Source organism: Leptinotarsa decemlineata, unplaced genomic scaffold (genome assembly GCF_025532065.1).
Source record: "Leptinotarsa decemlineata unplaced genomic scaffold, Ldec_3_MD MMD2_P_RNA_scaffold_7, whole genome shotgun sequence".
Taxonomy (NCBI): domain Eukaryota; kingdom Metazoa; phylum Arthropoda; class Insecta; order Coleoptera; family Chrysomelidae; genus Leptinotarsa; species Leptinotarsa decemlineata.
Window position 1 is genome coordinate 5,684,616 of NW_027412534.1, and position 20,634 is coordinate 5,705,249.

The following is a 20,634-nucleotide window of genomic DNA, read 5'->3' on the forward strand; positions in this document are numbered from 1 at the left end:
TGGCTTGGCTGAATACGTTGTTGGACAAAATATATGCGGCTTCCTTGAATTTTCTCCTAAACCAATGTTCCTCTCTGTGCAAGATCTCAGCTTGGGACCACTCGATGTTGTGTTGATGGGTCCAAACATGGTCTGCTATTCTTGATTTGCTGGTTTTCCCTCGCTGTGTGTGTTTCTTGTGCTCGGCAACGCGAACATTCAATGGCCTCTTAGTTTCACCAATATAGGATTTTCCGCACTCACAGGGTATCCGGTAAATGCGGACTGCGATTCCAAGAATTGCATTTACCGGAACATTGGTTTAGGAGAAAATTCAACGAAGCCGCATACATGTTGTCCAACAACGTATTCAGCCAAGCCAGCGTAGAAATACGCAACATATGGAAAAATGGCCAACTCCCGCCAAAACGGTCATCTCTCACGGAACCAGTGAAGCGGAAAATGGAAAGCGGGGATAAGTGAAAGTACTCGAACGACCTATAAATAGTCATCCCTCGGAGGAATCAGTCCAGTCATCACCCGAAAACGATTGTAGATACTAACAATCGAAACGTCGTGAACTAACGTGACATGGAATCTCTCCACTTTTTATTTTCATTTTTCATTTCTTTATTTTTATTCATTCAATTGTTCTATTGTCACTTGTATTTTATTTCACTATCATTGTTATTTTTCAGCTATTCATTTTCAATTCTTCTTTTTTAGTTGTTTCTGGGATCACCTTCAAACAATCAGTCAGATATATCGCTCTCTTCAAAAGTATGCAAAAAATGTAAAGTTCAGGCACAAAGTGGTATGAAATATTTAAAATGTGAAACCGTAATACACTGCGGCTGTATTGAGTACCTAAAAACGATTGTGCTCATTGATAGTGAAAAAATAGTGTGTTGTGGTGTTCCAGGTGTCAATAATCCAGCAAATGAATGCGACATACCATTTTTTGACGCAGTCACCGATTTAGTCGGCCAGGATAAAAAGCTAGACTTAAATATTTTTAACTACATATTGAAGCAGAAAGATATAATCATCCAAGAACTCAAAGAGAAAGTAAACATTTTATATGATCATATTGAACTAATGAACCGGGGTATACAACAGAAATTGCCAGAACTTAAACTGTCGGAACAAAACCGTATGAACAAAAACTGCCGGAGATTAAAGAAAACAAAAATTCAACAACACAGAACATACATTCCAATATAACGGAGATTCCTAGAAAAAATAATCCTACTCATCCAAACAATAGTAAACAGAAAAAATTCTTACCGGAAAAGGGTTATCTACCTGTGAAAGAAGATGAATTATCTAACATTGTTTTACAGGAACAAACAAAAATTAAACTGAATGAGATTATACACTTGAATGATGATGCTTAACCTAAAGCAACAAGCTCACAGGCATTAGATCAAAATAATTGGGTTGAAGTCAACAGCAGAAAAAAGAATCGCCAACAACGATTGGTTATTGTTGGTAACAACTCAAATGTTGATATCAAGGGAGACCCGAAATATGTAACACTACACGTGTACAGATTGGACACGAGCACAAGTCTAGCTCTCTCTCAACATTGCTTAAGAAACACTTTCCGGAAGTAACTTGTGAAAGCCTGACACCCAAGTATCCGGACTTGTACTCCTCATAATTTCAAACAACCCTACTAAGGCAGCATGGAGTGTAGTGAATGAATTACCTAATAAATCGCCCAAGCAATCAATCTCCTTCATAAAATATGAAAATGAAATATCTGAGTCTCCTGAGGAAATCTCTGAGATATTCAGCAATTTTTTCAAAGCAGCTCACGCTTTAGCCGGAAGTATTCAATTTCTTCCTTACAATTTCAATTGTAGATATATCATTGCTTTTGTAACAGTCGTATATTTTTTTTTTCAATGATTTTATTAGATGACAATTTGAAGGTTTTGGTAATCTTGTATCACATTGCGTCTTGCGTTCATAAGGTTTGTTTTTGACTATTTTACGTACAGTTGAGAAAGGATTTTCGATCAAATCTGATGTAGCTTGCTTGTGATAGTTTGTTTCCCTCAGAACCAAACTTAAGATGTAGATTCTTATATACATTGAAATATATTCTCTGTGTTTCAATATTCAAATGCATCTGAATCTTATTCACTGGTATATATTTGTCGCATTGTTCACCATCGCTATTGAAATCACTACACTGGAAAAAGTGTGCGTTGTTATCACACTCGTTATTACTGTGAGTACTTGTCCAAGGACATCACATTTTAAACAGATAGCAAAAATTTTGAGTAATTATAATTGCACCAATATCGAATTTCAACAATCAAATCGCGATACGTTCCCAACTAAACATTGATGACATGACGGCGATAACCATCTCCGCATTCCCCGATTTCTATTCATAACCGTGAAATGACTCCAAATTTAATTTTCTGACTCTTCAGCCAATCTCGGTTAGTAAAAATTATTTAATACGAACCGCCAATTCTACAGTCCACGTGGACTACTTCGCAACCGGTTCATTTTTTTTCGTTGAAAGTGTCGCCAACTTTAAGTGTGCACAATATCGGTTACTTCGACTATATCTAATGGTGTGTTGCATCACATATTCCATCGTTCGATATAATACCCTATCGCTACCCTTTATCGTGTCATTTTCAACCTTAAAACTACAGTCTACGTCTCTGGAGAATTAAAGATCGCTCAGAAACAGATAACCCACAAAGAAAGGGAACGAAGAAGAAATATCCATTGTCTACTATATAAAATGATTTGAAATCCCTGAAACAACTAAAAAAGAAGAATTACAAATGAAGACGTAACCAAGTAGGTTACTTTGATTTTATTGGGTTATCATATCGATATTTTTACTAAACCAATCCATTTGCTGTTCTGAAATAAGAGTTGCCAGTGTAATATCCAGGAAAATAACGATTTCAGCCAATTGAAAGCTATAATTGTTGGAAAAATTCGAAACTGACTTCATCTTTTTCTCCACTCGATTGTTGAGGAAATCTTGACACGTTCCCCACGTATTAGTCAAACTCATCTAAAATATTATTGGGTGGTGGGTTTTATTATTAGTTTTCAAAGGAGATTTCCCAATATTGGTGAATCTAACTCACTAAAGAAAGTAAATAATAATTTGATATGAGATGAGAACCACTCTTCCCAACATTAAAGGTGCGAACCGGTGATCTCACCAAGTGTTGAAATTTGCTTCATTTTCACTCCGGTAATACTCTACAAATATATAAATCACTCACCTGAGTCACACTAATACACAGTACGGCAAAGGGTATATTTTCCAGGCGACATAGCTTCTTTTTCACCTTAGGTCTCAGCTGATATGACACAAGACACTTCTCTTCATCTACAGATGCATTAGGTGTATTGAGTGGACTAATATGTTTAGAGTTTCTACCTTCTTGATCGACCATTTGCTTCTGAACTGATTCAATTTTGTGAGAGGGAATCTGAAATGAATTCAAATAATTGAAATGAATAAGTCAGCTATTGAGTAAGTTGAACCTAAATGTACTCATAATTAAAACAATATGGCAGCTTTATAAAGAGTATAGCTCGGCACAGCGTGGCATAGCTCGGCGGAAGAACTTCCACTGCTTACTAGAAAACTCGGTAAAAAAGGCTAAATGTATTTCTTCTTCTGCAGAACATCAGTACTAATTTTTTCTAAGCTTAATATATTGTTAGACTACTTGATCACAAAATACTGTTAAGTAAACTCGTATTAGTAGGTTTTTTAACCCCAGGACCCGGAAGGAGGCGGAAACATAATAAACTCAAATAATTCTCTGAGTGATTGTGTCAGCATAGAGGTAGGTATCTTTCACTTGAACATACAATGTTTATCTAATAAAATCGATTCTGTTTCTCACTTTGTATATGAAAACGAATTCAATATTCTTTGTTTGAGCGAACATTGGCTCACTAAATACGATCTTTCAGCGATACGGTTCACCAATTTCTCCCTTGCAGCTGATTACTGCAGAGAGCAAAATAAACATGATGGTGTGGCAATTTTTGTGAAACATTAAGCAACTGAATCTCAAAAATTACTGTATTGCATATCATGCCGAATTTTGTGCTATTGAATTAACACAAAATAAAACTGTCTTAGCCACTGTGTATAGATCGTGCCTCCATGGAGATAATGACATACTTATGGAAAAGCTTGAGGAACTTCTAATATTTCTATCAGATAATTTTACCCAAATGATTGTTTTGGGTGATTTCAATATCAATTTTGAGTTATATAACAGTATATGTAGAGAGTTTGGGAGTATTATAACATCTTTTGGGCTTGAAATAGTTATAAATGATCTAACTAGAATTGACCCTAGAACTGGGACTAAATCGTGCATCGATAATATATTGACCAATCTGGACAAGGGAGAATATGAAGCCGGAATTTTAGAAACAGGTTTGTCAGATCATCGAGGTCAGTTCATCAAACTAGGTTCGTCCTTTAACCATAGAACCGGCAAGACTTGTATTCGAAAAATAACGAAGTATAAGGTGGCGAAATTTAAAAAACAGATTGAAGAATTGGACTGGAGTGTTTTCCATCATTCAGTTGATATTGAAAATCTTGCATTTTTTATTACAAACTCAATAAAAAAACTTGTTGAAATTAATTTTCCATTGGGAATCGTCTCAAATAATCAAAGAAAACAACCAGTAAATTTTTTTAATGATGAAATCAAAGAAATTAGAAATACCTTATTAACATTAAAAACAATCAGTGATGTCTCAAATTTGAACAAAGATAACAAAAACTTTAAAATATTCAAACGTTTCTATAATTTCAAACTTGAAGAAGACAAAAAATCCTCATATAATACCATCTTATAAATTCGGAAAATAAGTCCAAGGATACTTGGAGGCTGATTAATCTCGAGAGAGGTAGGATTAATAATGTCTCAATACCCTGCAATTTATCAGCAGATGATTTTGTTTCATATTTTTCAACTATCGCCGGTATACTGATAGAGCAACTATCCGCAACCACAGCTTCAGCAACTGACTTTTTAAAATCACGGCCATCATATTCTAATTCATTTTTTCTCTTCCCCACTACACCTAATGAAGTTCTTGAGGCCATATCCGACATGAAAAGATCTCATAGTTATGACGTATATGGAATGAACAGTACCTTATTGGAGGAAATCAAATTTAGTATTGCAGAACCTATTTCAACACTCTGCAATCTATGTTTCATTATCGGAATTTTTCCTGACATCTTTAAAAAATCCAAAATTATCCCAATTCACAAGAACGGGAATGTGAACTCACCTGGGAACTATCGTCCTATATCAATTATTCCTATAATTGGAAAAATTATAGAGATTATCGTCAAGAAGAGACTGGCGAAATATTTTGAGAAAAATAAATTTCTGAATGAAAATCAGAATGGTTTTAGGCAGAACCGATCTACCACCCATGCCGTAACGAAACTGGTGAGCAATGTGGTCGATGCTTTTGAGAGAGGTGAACACACTATATGCACTCTATGTGACCTAAGTAAAGCTTTTGACTGCATCTCGCATCAGGTATTATTACAGAAATTGGAATATTATGGTGCCAGAGGAATTGCTTACAAATTTTTCGAATCATATTCAACTCAACGAGTTCACGTGGTTTTTCATGATTCAACATTATCCTCTAGTCAGGAAATTACTCATGGTGTACCTCAAGGTTCAGTTCTGGGGTCACTTCTTTTCATTATTCACATTGATGATATATTTGAACATCTTCATTACAATAATAATATTTCATTCGCAGACGATGCTACATTTTATCATTCTGATTCAAATTTAATAAATTTGAAAGAAAAAAACTTGTCAATTTTGCCAAATATAAATAAGTGACTGATACCAAATAAACTAACACAAAAACTCAGGACATTACCTTCACTATGAGCAGTAAATTGAATCACCATGACTCCGTAAAACTTTTGGGTATAACCTTAGACCAGTCCCTCAAGTGGACAGAACATATTGACTGCCTAACAAAAAAACTATCTAGTCAACTATTTTTGCTAAGTGAACGAATATTTTCAGATACCGACTATATGTTGACACAATAATTCTTTATTATACTTTTTTATTTTTATCTTATTTGTGTAATTATTTATGGCTGCAGAAAAATAACGCTTCGGTAGATTTTGTCATATCTCAATAATAGCACTTTAATGAAATAAATGAAAACACTTTTGTCTAATTACCACTAGTTGATTTTATTCATACGACCGGTTTCGGGTTTGACCCCATTATCAAGTATGAAACTGAGATGTGAAGTTTGTAAACTCATCAGAAGTAAGGACAGGTATTTGATAGACAGGTAGTTGCGCGAAGCAGGATGCCAAATTTAAAATTCACCACTGAAAATTCTAGGGGTTGTTGAACTTATAAATTCAAGAGAGAAAGCCTGAATAAATCGAGTTGCTGGTTTTCAATTGATTTGTTAATTTCCATGGCTTCCAACAAATTCATTTTCTTTCCTTTATTACATATGTGTACAGAATAAAGTGTGGAAAATGCCTAATATTTATGCCTTTATTTATCTTGTGTTTTGATTCTTGAAGATGTTCATACAGTGTAGATTTTTTGTCTAAACAGACGTGTTCACGCAGCCTTGTGTCAAAAAATTTCTACCGGTTTGGTCTGTATATATTACAGAGCATTCACCACACTCGATTCTATATATCTGATTTTTTCATTCTATACCGTTTGGGTTTTGCATTAAACAGGGTTCTATCTAAATTATTATTACTTATGAAAGCTGTTGATATTTTGTATTTAGAGAAATAATTTTGAATCTTCACTGAAAGTTTACCTGCGTAGTTGATGCTACTATACTTGACTATATTGTGTTCTCGGCAGTTTGGGTATAATTTATGTATAAGTATTTTGTGACTTTTTCCTGATATTATCTTTTCTATTAGAGAAATTGTTCACTGCAATTTGCTCAATTATTTTTATTTCGTCTTGGAAATTCTTTCAGGTAAAGGGATTGCGAAAGCTCTGTGTACCATCGACTTAAACGCGGATAACGTATGTGAGAGTGGACTGAAAGAATCGAAAGAAATTATAGTCTGTGAACGTGTTTTTCCGGTAAATATTAAATTGAAAACCATTATTGATTCTTGAAATATTTAAATCTTAGAAGTTAAGCTCCTTGTTATGTTCGATTTCCACTGTGAACTTAATTTTATTATGCAGACTATTGATAATGTTCAAAACCAACCAGTACGTCATCAACATATCTGAACCAAAACACAATATGTTTCAGGGAAAGAGGGTTATTAAGGATGCGGGTATTTTCTAGTGAGTCCATGAAAATGTCTGTCAGAATAGAACGTAGTGGTGAGCCCATAGGGAGACCTGAATTTTGCAGATAAAAATTAATATTATGTTTGAGGAAATTTTGTTTCAGACATGTATCAAGAATTTTGCAAAATTCGATAGTTATATATATGAATTTGTATTTATCTAATATGTATTTCACGAGTAGGATTCATACAAATCCATATATAACTACCGAATTTTGCAAACTCCTTGATACATGTCTGAAATAAAATTTATTTAAATATAATGAAAATTTTCATCTGCAAAACTCAGGTATCCGTATGGGCTCACCACTAAGTGTCATTCTGGCAGACATTTCAATGCTCTCTCTTGAAAATACCCGCATCTTCAATAACCCCCTTTTCCAGAAACATAATGTGTTTTGGTTCAGATATGTTGATGACGTACTGGACGTATTGGTTTTGATGGATCAAACATACAAATTAATCAATTTTTGAACTTACTCAATGGTCTGCATAATAAAATTAAGCAACTAGTGGTAATTAGACAAAAATGTTTTCATTCATTTCATTGAAATGAATATGAATCACCACAAAATAAACAAGTCATCAATCACACATATCAATAATAGCAGCTGGGTTGTAAAAACAACAGAAATCTCCAAAAGTATCAAAACAAATTCTAAGTGCCAGAAACATACGATTTTGGTTCATTTCTATACTTTTTGTATATTATTGACTTATGGATATATTGAATAAAGACAATAGCATGTGATGTATAAAAATTAAGTATTGATTTGATGCAAATCTACTTTCTTCATATTTCCAAAATGAAGGTTATCTCTTTCAAACATACATTCGATAATTTTTGTATAGGCAAAGATATTATAGCAAACATAAATTGTACTAAATTTCTAGTTTTATATATAGAGAGAGTAGACTGAAATTTGATACCCGCTGGAAGTTGAAAACCAAATGCCCACCGTTTGTTAAGCAGTATGCTGCGAAAACACTATACAGAATCTTAATTATATGTGAACGGTCTTTACTTTACGCAAAATCACACTTCCGAACAGAAAACACTGAAGTTGATAAATCAGAAAATCCATAACAACATCATATTCACAAAAGCAGATAGAGGTAACACAGCAATGACCAATCCCAATGACATTTACATAAATGAAACACTTGCCTTCACACTAACCAGTTTTTCTGTAATTCCACCAAAAAAGCCAACCAACAAATTCCAAACTATACTGAAAACTTCTATCCAACAAGTTACATCCCTTTTCAGACCTGAACACAGATGCATAATGTTGAATCCACAAACTCCACAACTGTACTCATTTATCTAACTTTATGAATAACATAATTCCACCGTATGAAATTTACAAATTCTTAATAATTATCATCAAAAAGTAAACCAAATTTTCATCTTCGTTCCATATTAAAAGCATCTTCAATATTCTTATTTCACTCCATTCCAAATTCGTTTCATTCGATGTCACAAATTTATTCCAGAACTCTCCTCCAGAAGATTCTCACAAACTCATAGATGAACCATACAAAAGCATCAATCAATTCTGATATCATTTCGCTATTGTCAATATGTCTAGACTAAAATTATTTTGAATCCAATAACATAATATATATCAACAAAGCAGGCATCAAAATGGTGAATCCTCTAAGCCCCTCTTCGCTGACTTTCTCATGGAAAACTTGGAAAAAACTCAACATCCAATTTTCCAAAAATTCATTTATCGGTATAGGTTACAGTCATTTTTTCAACAATACCGCTTTCTGCTTCGATAAGTTTTTTGGGGGTTGAACTAGACACCAATATGTCTTGGCACAATCATGTCACTGGAATGGGGAATATTCGTCCTGACGAAAATGAAGTAGTTTCCATAAAAGAGCTTTAAAATAACGCATTTTAAACTTATTATTTCAACCTATTTCTTTAAAAATTATTTAAATACTGAATGAAATATTGCATTCAACATTTAAAGGGATTCGTTTATATTTCACCATTTGGCAACATCGGTTATAGCTGATAGAGGACAATGAACCTGTTACCTGTATGAGACAAACAAAGATGACATATTTCAGAGGCGTGCTGTTCTGTTTACTCATGTTCCGAGTTCCGAGACATTCTGTGACATATGACATTTTGTGCACCAAACCTATCTTCCTCTATATAAATAAATAACAAAACAACTGTTGTTCATGTGGCTTGTGGAGGTGGTATTGAACTATAATTTATATTTTGCCTTAATTGTTAATTTATAAAGATAATTTACCTTTTTTAAAGTAGAATATCTAGGTACGTATAAATTATTTCAACTTGGTATAGGCGCTGTTGCCAATGTGTGAATTAGAAACGAATCCCTTTAAAAATTTAAACCCAATATTTGAAACATCAATTTGAATACTTTTCGAAGTGAATTTGAAAAACTCATGAATTGAGTTCAACTTTATTTTGTTCAAACTTGCATTTGCTGTAATAACCCAAATTGAGGAACATTCCCCATTTTAAATGCTGTTTCTCAAAAGCTTGAAACACTGTTCCGAACCAGAAAACTGTACATACGAGTACCTCAGCAACTTTTGAGGCTTTATAAAGCTCAGATCAGACCTTCTTTGGGGTATTGTTCTCATGGAGCTCCGCCCCCAAACATACCCTGAAGCTGCTGGATTCCATCCAGAAAAGAGCCATCTGTCTGATTGGAGACGGGAACATCACTTGCATCTTCAAGTGACTTGGCACATTTGCATTTCATTGTCTAATATGATATAAATTGATTTGAAATACCTGAAAGAATCTGTAGAAGAAATAAAACAGAGATTAGCTGAAAAAATAACAATTTTATTAAGCAAAAAAAAACGAAATAACTATGAAATGAAATGCAAGCAACAACCAAAAAAAAAAACAAAAAGAAAATAAAATTGTTAATACGAGATTGTGGATAGTAACAATCGAAACGTCGTGAATTAACTTTGTTTGGAATATTTTTGATTTTTAATTTTCATTCCTTGATAATAATTTTTCTGTGTGCATACTTACAATCGAAACGTCGTGAATTAACTTGGTTTGAAATCTTTATAATTTTCATTTCTTGTTATTTTCATCACGTGTTAACAGTTTAATTTCCTTTTTTTTCGGTCGTCGCTTGTATTTTATTTCATTGTAATTTCAGTTATTTTTGCTTAATATAATTGTTATTTTTTTCAGGTTATCTCTTTTTTAATTTTTTTACCGATTCTTTCAGGTATTTCAAATCAGTTTATATCATATCAGATAAGAGAAGTCCGAACTGATGAAATGCACCAAGAAACATTGTCAACCACCTTTGGTACATTTGATTCCGCCAAGAACGTTACAAATCAGAAACACGCGACGGACTGTGGCTACTCATCGTTTTGAAGTTCAACTCAATACACCTCGAACATCACTGTTTAAGAACTCTTTCATTTGGAGAACTGCGTTTATGTGGAATTAACTTAATGAAAACGTTTTTCCAAATGGATTTGATCTTCAGTGATTCAAATTCAATGTGAGCCCCTACTTTCGCACAGACACCGCTCTTAGAGCGCTTTGAGGGTTTTCTTGAAGTGCTTGTGTTTCGTCGTTGAAAAAAAACACATATCAAATTTACAATAGAACTAGAAACCAATTATTCGGTGAACTTTCTAGACTTCAAAATTACAAAAATCAACAACGAACATGATTTTGAAATTCACCACAAACCAACCCATTCGAGCACAACTATCAATAACCATTATAATTACCCTCATCAACATAAATTAGCAGCCTACCATAGCATGATCCACAGACTCATCAGTATCTCGATGTCCACAAAGGTGATTTATTAATAGTCTTATCAGGAATGAGCAAATTATCACCCATAGACGATTGCGGATACCAACAATCGGAACATTCTAAAAAAATATGTTCCAACGTTTCCTCTTGCCCGCATTCACAGTCCATACTGTGAATGTGGGCAAGAAGAAACGTTGGAACATATTTTTTTCGAATGTCCAATCAACATTATACCAAATGTCGATATGTATCAGACGTTTATTGAAAACGGAGTGGTTCCTAACAATTTTGAGAAATATAACACCAAAAATAGTTAAATTGATTAATAATTCTTCAGCATATAATAAAATAGAACTATAGTGGAAAAAAAAGAAAAGAAAAAAATATAGATACAAAAAGGAAAGAAAATAGGTTGTAAAAAAACAGTATACGAAGAATAATGAAAATTAAAAAAATATATATATTTATATATATATATATATATATATATATATATATATATATATATATATATATAGAGAGAGAGAGAGAGAGAGAGAGAGGTAGTCTTTGCCGACTAGTTACGAACAAATCCTTGGAGTTATGTGGGATAGCAGCGAAGCGCAAGTGAATACTTACAATGTTAGTGAGATTGGTCGCAATTGAGTTGAGTTAAAATTACAATATGAATGTTGTAATCATGATAAAAACAAGTAACAACTGTACAAATACAAGACATATGAAATAAATGAAAGCTACAATATATATATATATATATATATATATATATATATATATATATATATATATATATATATATATATATATATATATATATATATATGAAATCTGAAGTTTTCACGGATAGGAATATGCTGAACTGGTTTTTCCGGGTATTTGATCCGTGTATGTGATATTATCTCTAATTTCACCGTGTATGTGATATATTCTCTAATATCACATACACGGATCAAATACCCGGAACAACCAGTTCAGCATATACATATATACATATATATATATATATATATATATATATATATATATATATATATATATATATATATATATATAAAATATATATAAAATTTTCAAGAAGAAGTAGGCTTGGCATTTGCCGCTGGTGCAATTAATCAAAGAGTTACAGTTGCTTTCAGAAGAAAGAGTTTTGTTATATAATTTTTGTTGATGAGTTGATAAATGAATTCAAGTAATGTCAAATGAGTTGTCTTTGAAGGAATTCCAATTTTTGTCAATAAATATATTTCACTTAAATGTTGTAAGTCAGATTTTTATTTATACAATTTCGTGATTGCGAAATGTAAGTCATTTCAAGGAATAATCTTTTAGGAACATTCCTCTCTTTAGTCAAGATTTTTACTGAGTTAAAATCCATTACATGTCCATTATTATAAACATGTTCACTAAGGGCACACCTTTCTGGATGAAGTGTACAATCACTTTTGTGTGCAGATATTCTGTCTTTTGATAATCTGGCAGTCTGACCAATGTATTCAGCACTGCAACTTATACAAGGGATACTATAAACAACTTGAGATTGAATTTTTTTGGGATTGTATCTTTTAAGTTTGAAAAAAGGGAATCAATTGTTAAAATAGTTTTGTGTGCAATTTTTATATTATCAATATTCTATACTATACTATACTATTAATAACGGTCTAGAACACAGAAGAAAACAAACATAAGGAGATGGAAAAATAGAGACAATACATACACAAGGAAAAAACATAGAGTACAATATTGTGCAATACAAGACTTTTGTACTCCCCGGACAAAGTTTATATTACAGTCAACACTGTAATAAAAAGAGTACTGGTCATAATAGCGCCAAACCTGGAGGCTGGGACCAAAATTAAAAGAAGAAGAAGAAAAGTCGTGAAGTAACATTTTCATTTTTCCATTTTTCTTTTTTTTTTGTATTCACCTTGATTGTTCAATTTTTTCCAGTTTCGTTGTTTATATATATTAGACATTTGACTTATTGTTAACCCATTTATTGATACATTTTCATTTCAGGTCACAATAATTTGTGTTTTAAATTTTCAATTTCTATTCTTATTGCTGAGGCGGGTTGGCTGTCCTTGTTCATCTTCCACTGCCTGAACTACTGTGCATGCTGTTTTCGGTGACTTGACTTGGAATGTGGGGGTTGAGCAAACCGGTCATCGGATGCCTGCTTCCACGTAGGATACGGATACGGGAATGACATAATCACTTGTGGTTTGGTCATACCCTAACTGAATGGCATCCCAACGATGGCTTAATCCTAAGGTGTGTATCAGTGCCGAGAGGATTAATGACACTGAGCCAATCAGCTGTCTCTACGGAACCTTCGAGATACCGGGCGCCCTCTCGTCTTGAAAGCGGGGCTCCGCCGTGATTGCTAGCTACTCGTGTGACTTTTATGTACGAAGTGAACTTTAAAATTCTTTCTAACGCTGACTCTATAAAGGTTTACGACTCCAACTGACCTCCCTGTAAATTTAGTTCAGGAGCGAGTCTACAAAGTAGATGGATGTCGAGTTCACGACTCTAACTGACATCCCTGTATATTTAATTCAGGAGCGAGTCTACAGAGGAGATGAATGTCGAGTTTACGACTCCAACTGACCTCCCTGTGAATTTAGTCCAGGATCGAGTCTACAGAGGAGATGGATCTCGAATTTACGACTCCAACGGACTTCCCTGTAAATTTATTTCGGGAGCGAGTCTACAGAGGAGATGGATGTCGAGTTAACGACTCCAACTGATCTCCCTGTAAATTTAGTTCAAGAGCGAGTCTACAGAGGAGATGGATGTCGAGTTAACGACTCCAACAGACTTTCCTGTAAATTTAGTTCAGGAGCGAGTCTACAGAGGAGATGGATGTCGAGCTTACGACTCCAACTGACCTTCCTGTAAATTTAGTACAGAAGCGAGAGCTTCTCAACTCCCCAACTCCTGATCCAACAACTGAACCTTAAAAAAAGGTTTGGTGGTGCAGCCAGGAAACGACTGAGCCATCTTTTCGAAAGTGGGGTACCTTATAAAACCGCCTTGCACCAAATTCTTGAGCGGCGTACGCAGAATCTATCCCAGGTGGGTTAACAAACCCCCCAGAAGCAGGTTAGCAAACGTTTGCGCTCAAGTGATGATTCACCAAAACCAGAGGCGACAAAGCCCTGCACGGCTGAATCTAAGGCATTGTCAAGTGTAGCTGACGTGCAAAAACGTCAAAGGTTTTCGTGGGTATCAAGGTGAGAATCTTGCAACTTGACTAACGTTAACCTCATTAACAGGGCATATACTTTGTGCCTGCCTCGCTGGGGACCATATCAGGTCTTTAGAGTTCGGCAGAGCCGCACTCTCACCATCTGACCTGAAAGACCACTTACCATACAAACTAATCGGCTTCGTTAAGAAGCTGAGTTTATTTGGCCGATTGTGAATAGGTGTGAGCCACAATAAACCCTTGGGGGTGCGGTGGAGGGTCAAATAGACCCACTCACTTTGAACCTAACCTAACCTAACCTCATTCCCTGTTTATTTATACTCATTTTTTTCTGTTTTAATAAACTCGTCCGAATATTTCGGTCTATTAGATAGATATAGACCCATTATTATCCCTTTGGAGTCTGATTTATTTTTCTTATACTTGTGATATATCTGAGGTCAAATTTTATGTAAATGTTGATACTATATCAAGAAATGTTAGTTTTATGAATGCAGGTTACGCCCTTTTTTCGCTAAGGGCCGGGACATATGTGTCCCATTAGACATTTTAGGTGAGACATATTAAACCCAGTAGTCTCGAAAAAATATTTATTTCCATTCAAATTATATTGGACAACATATAGAACATTATTGCAGATGGTAAGGAGTGAAGCAATTTTTGCAACAGAGGTTTATTGCACATTTGACACAATGTTTTTGTTCTTACTTCTTTTTGCATCTGTGCGCATCTGCAACAGCGACGTCTTGTGGGGCCCTCAATAGGTAAATGATCGCCCACATTTTGATGTTTTCGTTTTTTCGAACTAGTCGAACTAGGTCGCCCTAAAGATGTTGCTGATTTTCTCTTCACACTTGCCCCACTTCGTCCCAACGCAATCAAATCTTCTGCTATTGTAATTAGGAATGGCAGGAATGAAGTTTTTGTGCGTCTTACATCATCGTAGAGAATATGAGCATTTCTTGCAGCTATCATAAGGAGTTTGAAAAAAACTTTTCCACCACTTATTTGATCTTCAGTCAAAGTCGTATAAGCCCGCATATTGATCGGTTAGATCTATTCAGCAATCTGTATGAGTAGGCTTCTAGGAAAAATCTTCAAGAAAATTTCAACGTCCTTCATTTGCCTCGGCAGGCAAGAAGTAGTTGCTGCTTCGTCAGGTATACAGAATTTGGGAGAATTGTTGAATGCTGCTACTCCAAAATACTACTCCATCTGGTGCCACTACGTTTTCACTTCCAATTGTCTCATTACCTTCTCGACTAATTTCATCATCATTATTTATATCATCAGCGATAATTTCATCTTCGTTATTGTCGCTTTCTGAGGAACAATAATTTTCATCATCTTCGCTATTATCGCTCTCTGAGGGTCAATAATTTTCATCTGATGAGTCTTCACAATGAAATGGGTCATAATCGTCATCACTCAAGCCATCTTCTATAATTCTATTAGCTTCTTCTTCAAGTTCTCTTTGTGTTAATATTCTTTTACTCATTGTTGTACAGAACCACCGGGACAAATGTGTCCCGTTCAAAATGCCTGGTGGGACCCAGGTGTCCCACAGTCTACCTCAGTTACTTTAGCAATATTTCGTATTTTCTATTCTCTTTCCCGAAACAGTGAAAAATGTATTTTGAAGGCATCATGAATATTTGAAATGACGGAAACTATAGAAAATAGTGAAAACTGAACGAAAAATCCGAGTAGGGGGCGGTATACTTCTGTCAACATTTTAATCAGACACCCTGCCACCTTCATATTTTGTTATAGTGTTAACAAAAGGAAACGAAGAAATATAGCAGTGACGAAATCAAAAAACCGGCCGTCGGAGGCGGTACAAATTTACCAATATTTTTAATAGAGTCTCTGCCACTTTCATATTTCGTTATAGTGGTGACAACTGGGAATAAAAAAATATGTCAGCAGTGAAATCAAAAAACCGACTGTCGGGGGCGGTACAGATCCAGCAATATCTTTATTAGAGATTCTGCCTCCTTCATATTTTGGTATAGTGTTAAGAAATGGAAATGAAGAAATATGTCAGGTGTGAAATCAAAAAACCGGCCGTCAGGGGCGGTACAGATCCAGCAATATTTTTTTAGAGACTCTGCCTTCTTCATATTTTGGTATAGTGTTAAGAAATGGAAATAAAGAAATATGTCAGAGGTGAAATCAAAAAACCGGCCGTCGGGGGCGGTACAGATCCAGCAATATTTTTATCAGAGACTCTGCCACCTTCATATTTTGGTATAGTGTTAAGAAATAGAAATGAAGAAATATGTCCGGTGTGAAATCAAAAAACCGGCCGTCAGGGGCGGTACAGAATCAGCAATATTTTTTTAGAGACTCTGCCTTCTTCATATTTTGGTATAGTGTTAAGAAATGGAAATGAAGAAATATGTCAGGTGTGAAATCAAGAAACCGGCCGTCAGGGGCGGTACAGATCCAGTAATATTTTTATTAGAGACCCTGCCACCTTCATATTTTGGTATAGTGTTAAGGAATGGAAATGAAGAAATATGTCAGGTGTGAAATCAAAAAACCGGCCGTCAGGGGCGGTACAGATCCAGCAATATTTTTTTAGAGACTCTGCCTTCTTCATATTTTGGTATAGTGTTAAGAAATGGAAATAAAGAAATATGTCAGAGGTGAAATCAAAAAACCGGCCGTCGGGGGCGGTACAGATCCAGCAATATTTTTATCAGAGACTCTGCCACCTTCATATTTTGGTATAGTGTTAAGAAATAGAAATGAAGAAATATGTCCGGTGTGAAATCAAAAAACCGGCCGTCAGGGGCGGTACAGAATCAGCAATATTTTTTTAGAGACTCTGCCTTCTTCATATTTTGGTATAGTGTTAAGAAATGGAAATGAAGAAATATCTCAGGTGTGAAATCAAGAAACCGGCCGTCAGGGGCGGTACAGATCCAGCAATATTTTTATTAGAGACCCTGCCACCTTCATATTTTGGTATAGTGTTAAGGAATGGAAATGAAGAAATATGTCAGGTGTGAAATTAAGAAACCGGCCATCGGGGGCGGTACAGATCCAGCAATATTTTTATCAGAGACTCTGCCACCTTCATATTTTGGTATAGTGCTAAGGAATGGAAATGAAGAAATATGTCAGGTGTGAAATTAAGAAACCGGCCGTCAGGGGCGGTACAGATCCAGCAATATTTTTATTAGAGACCCTGCCACCTTCATATTTTGGTATAGTGTTAAGAAATGGAAATGAAGAAATATGTCAGGTGTGAAATCAAGAAACCGGCCGTCAGGGGCGGTACAGATCCAGCAATATTTTTATTAGAGACCCTGCCACCTTCATATTTTGGTATAGTGTTAAGGAATGGAAATGAAGAAATATGTCAGATGTGAAATCAATAAACCGGCCGTCGGGGGCGGTACAGACTCAGCAATATTTTTATTAGAGACTCTGCCACCTTCATATTTTGGTATAGTGCTAAGAAATGGAAATGAAGAAATATGTCAGATGTGAAATCAAAAAACCGGCTGTCGGGAGCGGTACAGATCCAGCAATATTTTTATTAGAGACTCTGCCACCTTCATATTTTGTTATAGTGGTAAGAAATGGAAATGAAGAAATATGTCAGGTGTGAAATCAAAAAACCGGCCGTCAGGGGCGGTACAGATCCAGCAATATTTTTATTAGAGACTCTGCCACATTCATATTTTGGTATAGTGTTGAGAAATGGAAATGAAGAAATATGTCAGGTGTGAAATCAAAAAACCGGCCGTCAGGGGCGGTACAGATCCAGCAATATTTTTATTAGAGACTGTGCCTTCTTCATATTTTGGTATAGTGCTAAGAAATGGAAATGAAGAAATATGTCAGATGTGAAATCAAAAAACCGGCCGTCGGGGGCGGTACAGACCCAGCAATATTTTTATTAGAGACTCTGCCACATTCATATTTTGGTATAGTGTTACGGAATGGAAATGAAGAAATATGTCAGGTGTGAAATTGAAAAACCGGCCATCGGGGGCGGTACAGATCCAGCAATATTTTTATTAGAGACTCTGCCACCTTCATATTTTGGTATAGTGCTAAGAAATGGAAATGAAGAAATATGTCAGGTGTGAAATCAAAAAACCGGCCGTCGGGGGCGGTACAGATCCAGCAATATTTTTATTAGAGACTCTGCCACCTTCATATTTTGGTATAGTGCTAAGAAATGGAAATAAAGAAATATGTCAGAGGTGAAATCAAAAAACCGGCCGTCGGGGGCGGTACAGATCCAGCAATATTTTTATCAGAGACTCTGCCACCTTCATATTTTGGTATAGTGTTAAGAAATGGAAATGAAGAGATATGTCAGGTTTGAAATCAAAAAACCGGCCGTCGGGGGCGGTACAGATCCAGCAATATTTTTATTAGAGACTCTGCCACCTTCATATTTTGGTATAGTGCTAAGAAATGGAAATGAAGAAATATGTCAGATGTGAAATCAAAAAACCGGCCGTCGGGACCGGTACAGGTCCAGCAATATTTTTATTAGAGACTCTGCCACCTTCATATTTAGGTATAGTGCTAAGAAATGGAAATGAAGAAATATGTCAGATGTGAAATAAAAAAACCGGCCGTCGGGACCGGTACAGATCCAGCAATATTTTTATCAGAGACTCTGCCACCTTCATATTTTGGTATAGTGTTAAGAAATGGAAATGAAGAGATATGTCAGGTTTGAAATCAAAAAACCGGCCGTCGGGGGCGGTACAGATCCAGCAATATTTTTATTAGAGACTCTGCCACCTTCATATTTTGGTATAGTGCTAAGAAATGGAAATGAAGAAATATGTCAGGTGTGAAATCAAAAAACCTGCCGTCGGGGGCGGTACAGATCCAGCAATATTTTTATTAGAGACTCTGCCACCTTCATATTTTGGTATAGTGCTAAGAAATGGAAATAAAGAAATATGTCAGAGGTGAAATCAAAAAACCGGCCGTCGGGGGCGGTACAGATCCAGCAATATTTTTATCAGAGACTCTGCCACCTTCATATTTTGGTATAGTGTTAAGAAATGGAAATGAAGAGATATGTCAGGTTTGAAATCAAAAAACCGGCCGTCGGGGGCGGTACAGATCCAGCAATATTTTTATTAGAGACTCTGCCACCTTCATATTTTGGTATAGTGCTAAGAAATGGAAATGAAGAAATATGTCAGATGTGAAATCAAAAAACCGGCCGTCGGGACCGGTACAGGTCCAGCAATATTTTTATTAGAGACTCTGCCACCTTCATATTTAGGTATAGTGCTAAGAAATGGAAATGAAGAAATATGTCAGGTGTGAAATCAAAAAACCGGCCATCGGTGGCGGCACAGATAAAGCATTTTTTTCATTAGACACTCTGCTATCTCCATATTTCGTTATAGTGGTCACAACTGGAAATATAGAAATTCGTCAGAGGTGAAATAAAAAACCGGTCTTCGGGGGCGGTACAGATCGATCCAGATATATTTTTTTCAGACACACGGCTATTACCTTAGAGAATATTTTGGTTTCTAATGACGACCTGTCACTTATTTCATTTGGAGAATATTGATCCTATGCTGCCATTTCGAATATATAAAGATGTCCACACGTGTTAATTGTTGAAAAATGAATTTTATATTCAATCAAATGGATCTGTACCGCCCCCGACGGCTGGTTTTTTTATTTCACCTTGGCCATATATCTTTATTTCCATTTTTTACAACAATCCAAAATATGAAGGTGGAAGGCTCTCTAATAAAAATATTGCTGGATCTGTACCGCCCCCGACGGCCGATTTTTTGATTTCACCTCTGACATATTTCTTCATTTCCATTTCTTAATACTATACCAAAATAAGAAGGTGGCAGAGTCTCTAATAAAAATATTGCTGGATCTGTACCGCCCCCGACGGCCGGTTTTTTGATTTCAAACCTGACATATTCCTTCATTTCCATTTCTTAACTCTATACCAAAATATGACGGTGGCAGAGTCTCTAATAAAAATATTGCAGGGTCTGTACCGCCCTCGACGGCCGGTTTTTTGATTTCACATCTGACATATTTCTTCATTTCCATTTCTTAGCACTATACCAAAATATGAAGGTGGCAGGGTCTCTAATAAAAATATTGCTGGATATGTACCGCCCCCGACGGCCGGTTTTTTGATTTCACACCTGGCATATTTCTTCATTTCCATTTCTCAACTCTATACCAAAATATGAAGGTGGCAGAGTCTCTAATAAAATTATTGCTGGGTCTGTACCGCCCCCGACAACCGGTTTTTTTATTTCA

At 35.4% G+C, this 20,634-nt stretch overlaps 1 protein-coding gene across 2 annotated transcripts in view; it reads right to left on the bottom strand.

Moving 5' to 3' along the window:
- Positions 1-20,634, bottom strand: part of LOC111516193 (protein rhomboid) — a 73,588-nt gene that overhangs the window by 15,837 nt on the left and 37,117 nt on the right. For both annotated transcript variants that reach the window (XM_074170265.1, XM_074170264.1), the window contains exon 2: positions 3,249-3,458. In XM_074170265.1, coding sequence (XP_074026366.1) covers positions 3,249-3,422 — 174 coding nt within the window. In that variant the 5' untranslated portion in view covers positions 3,423-3,458. The remainder of the gene's footprint in view (positions 1-3,248; positions 3,459-20,634) is intronic.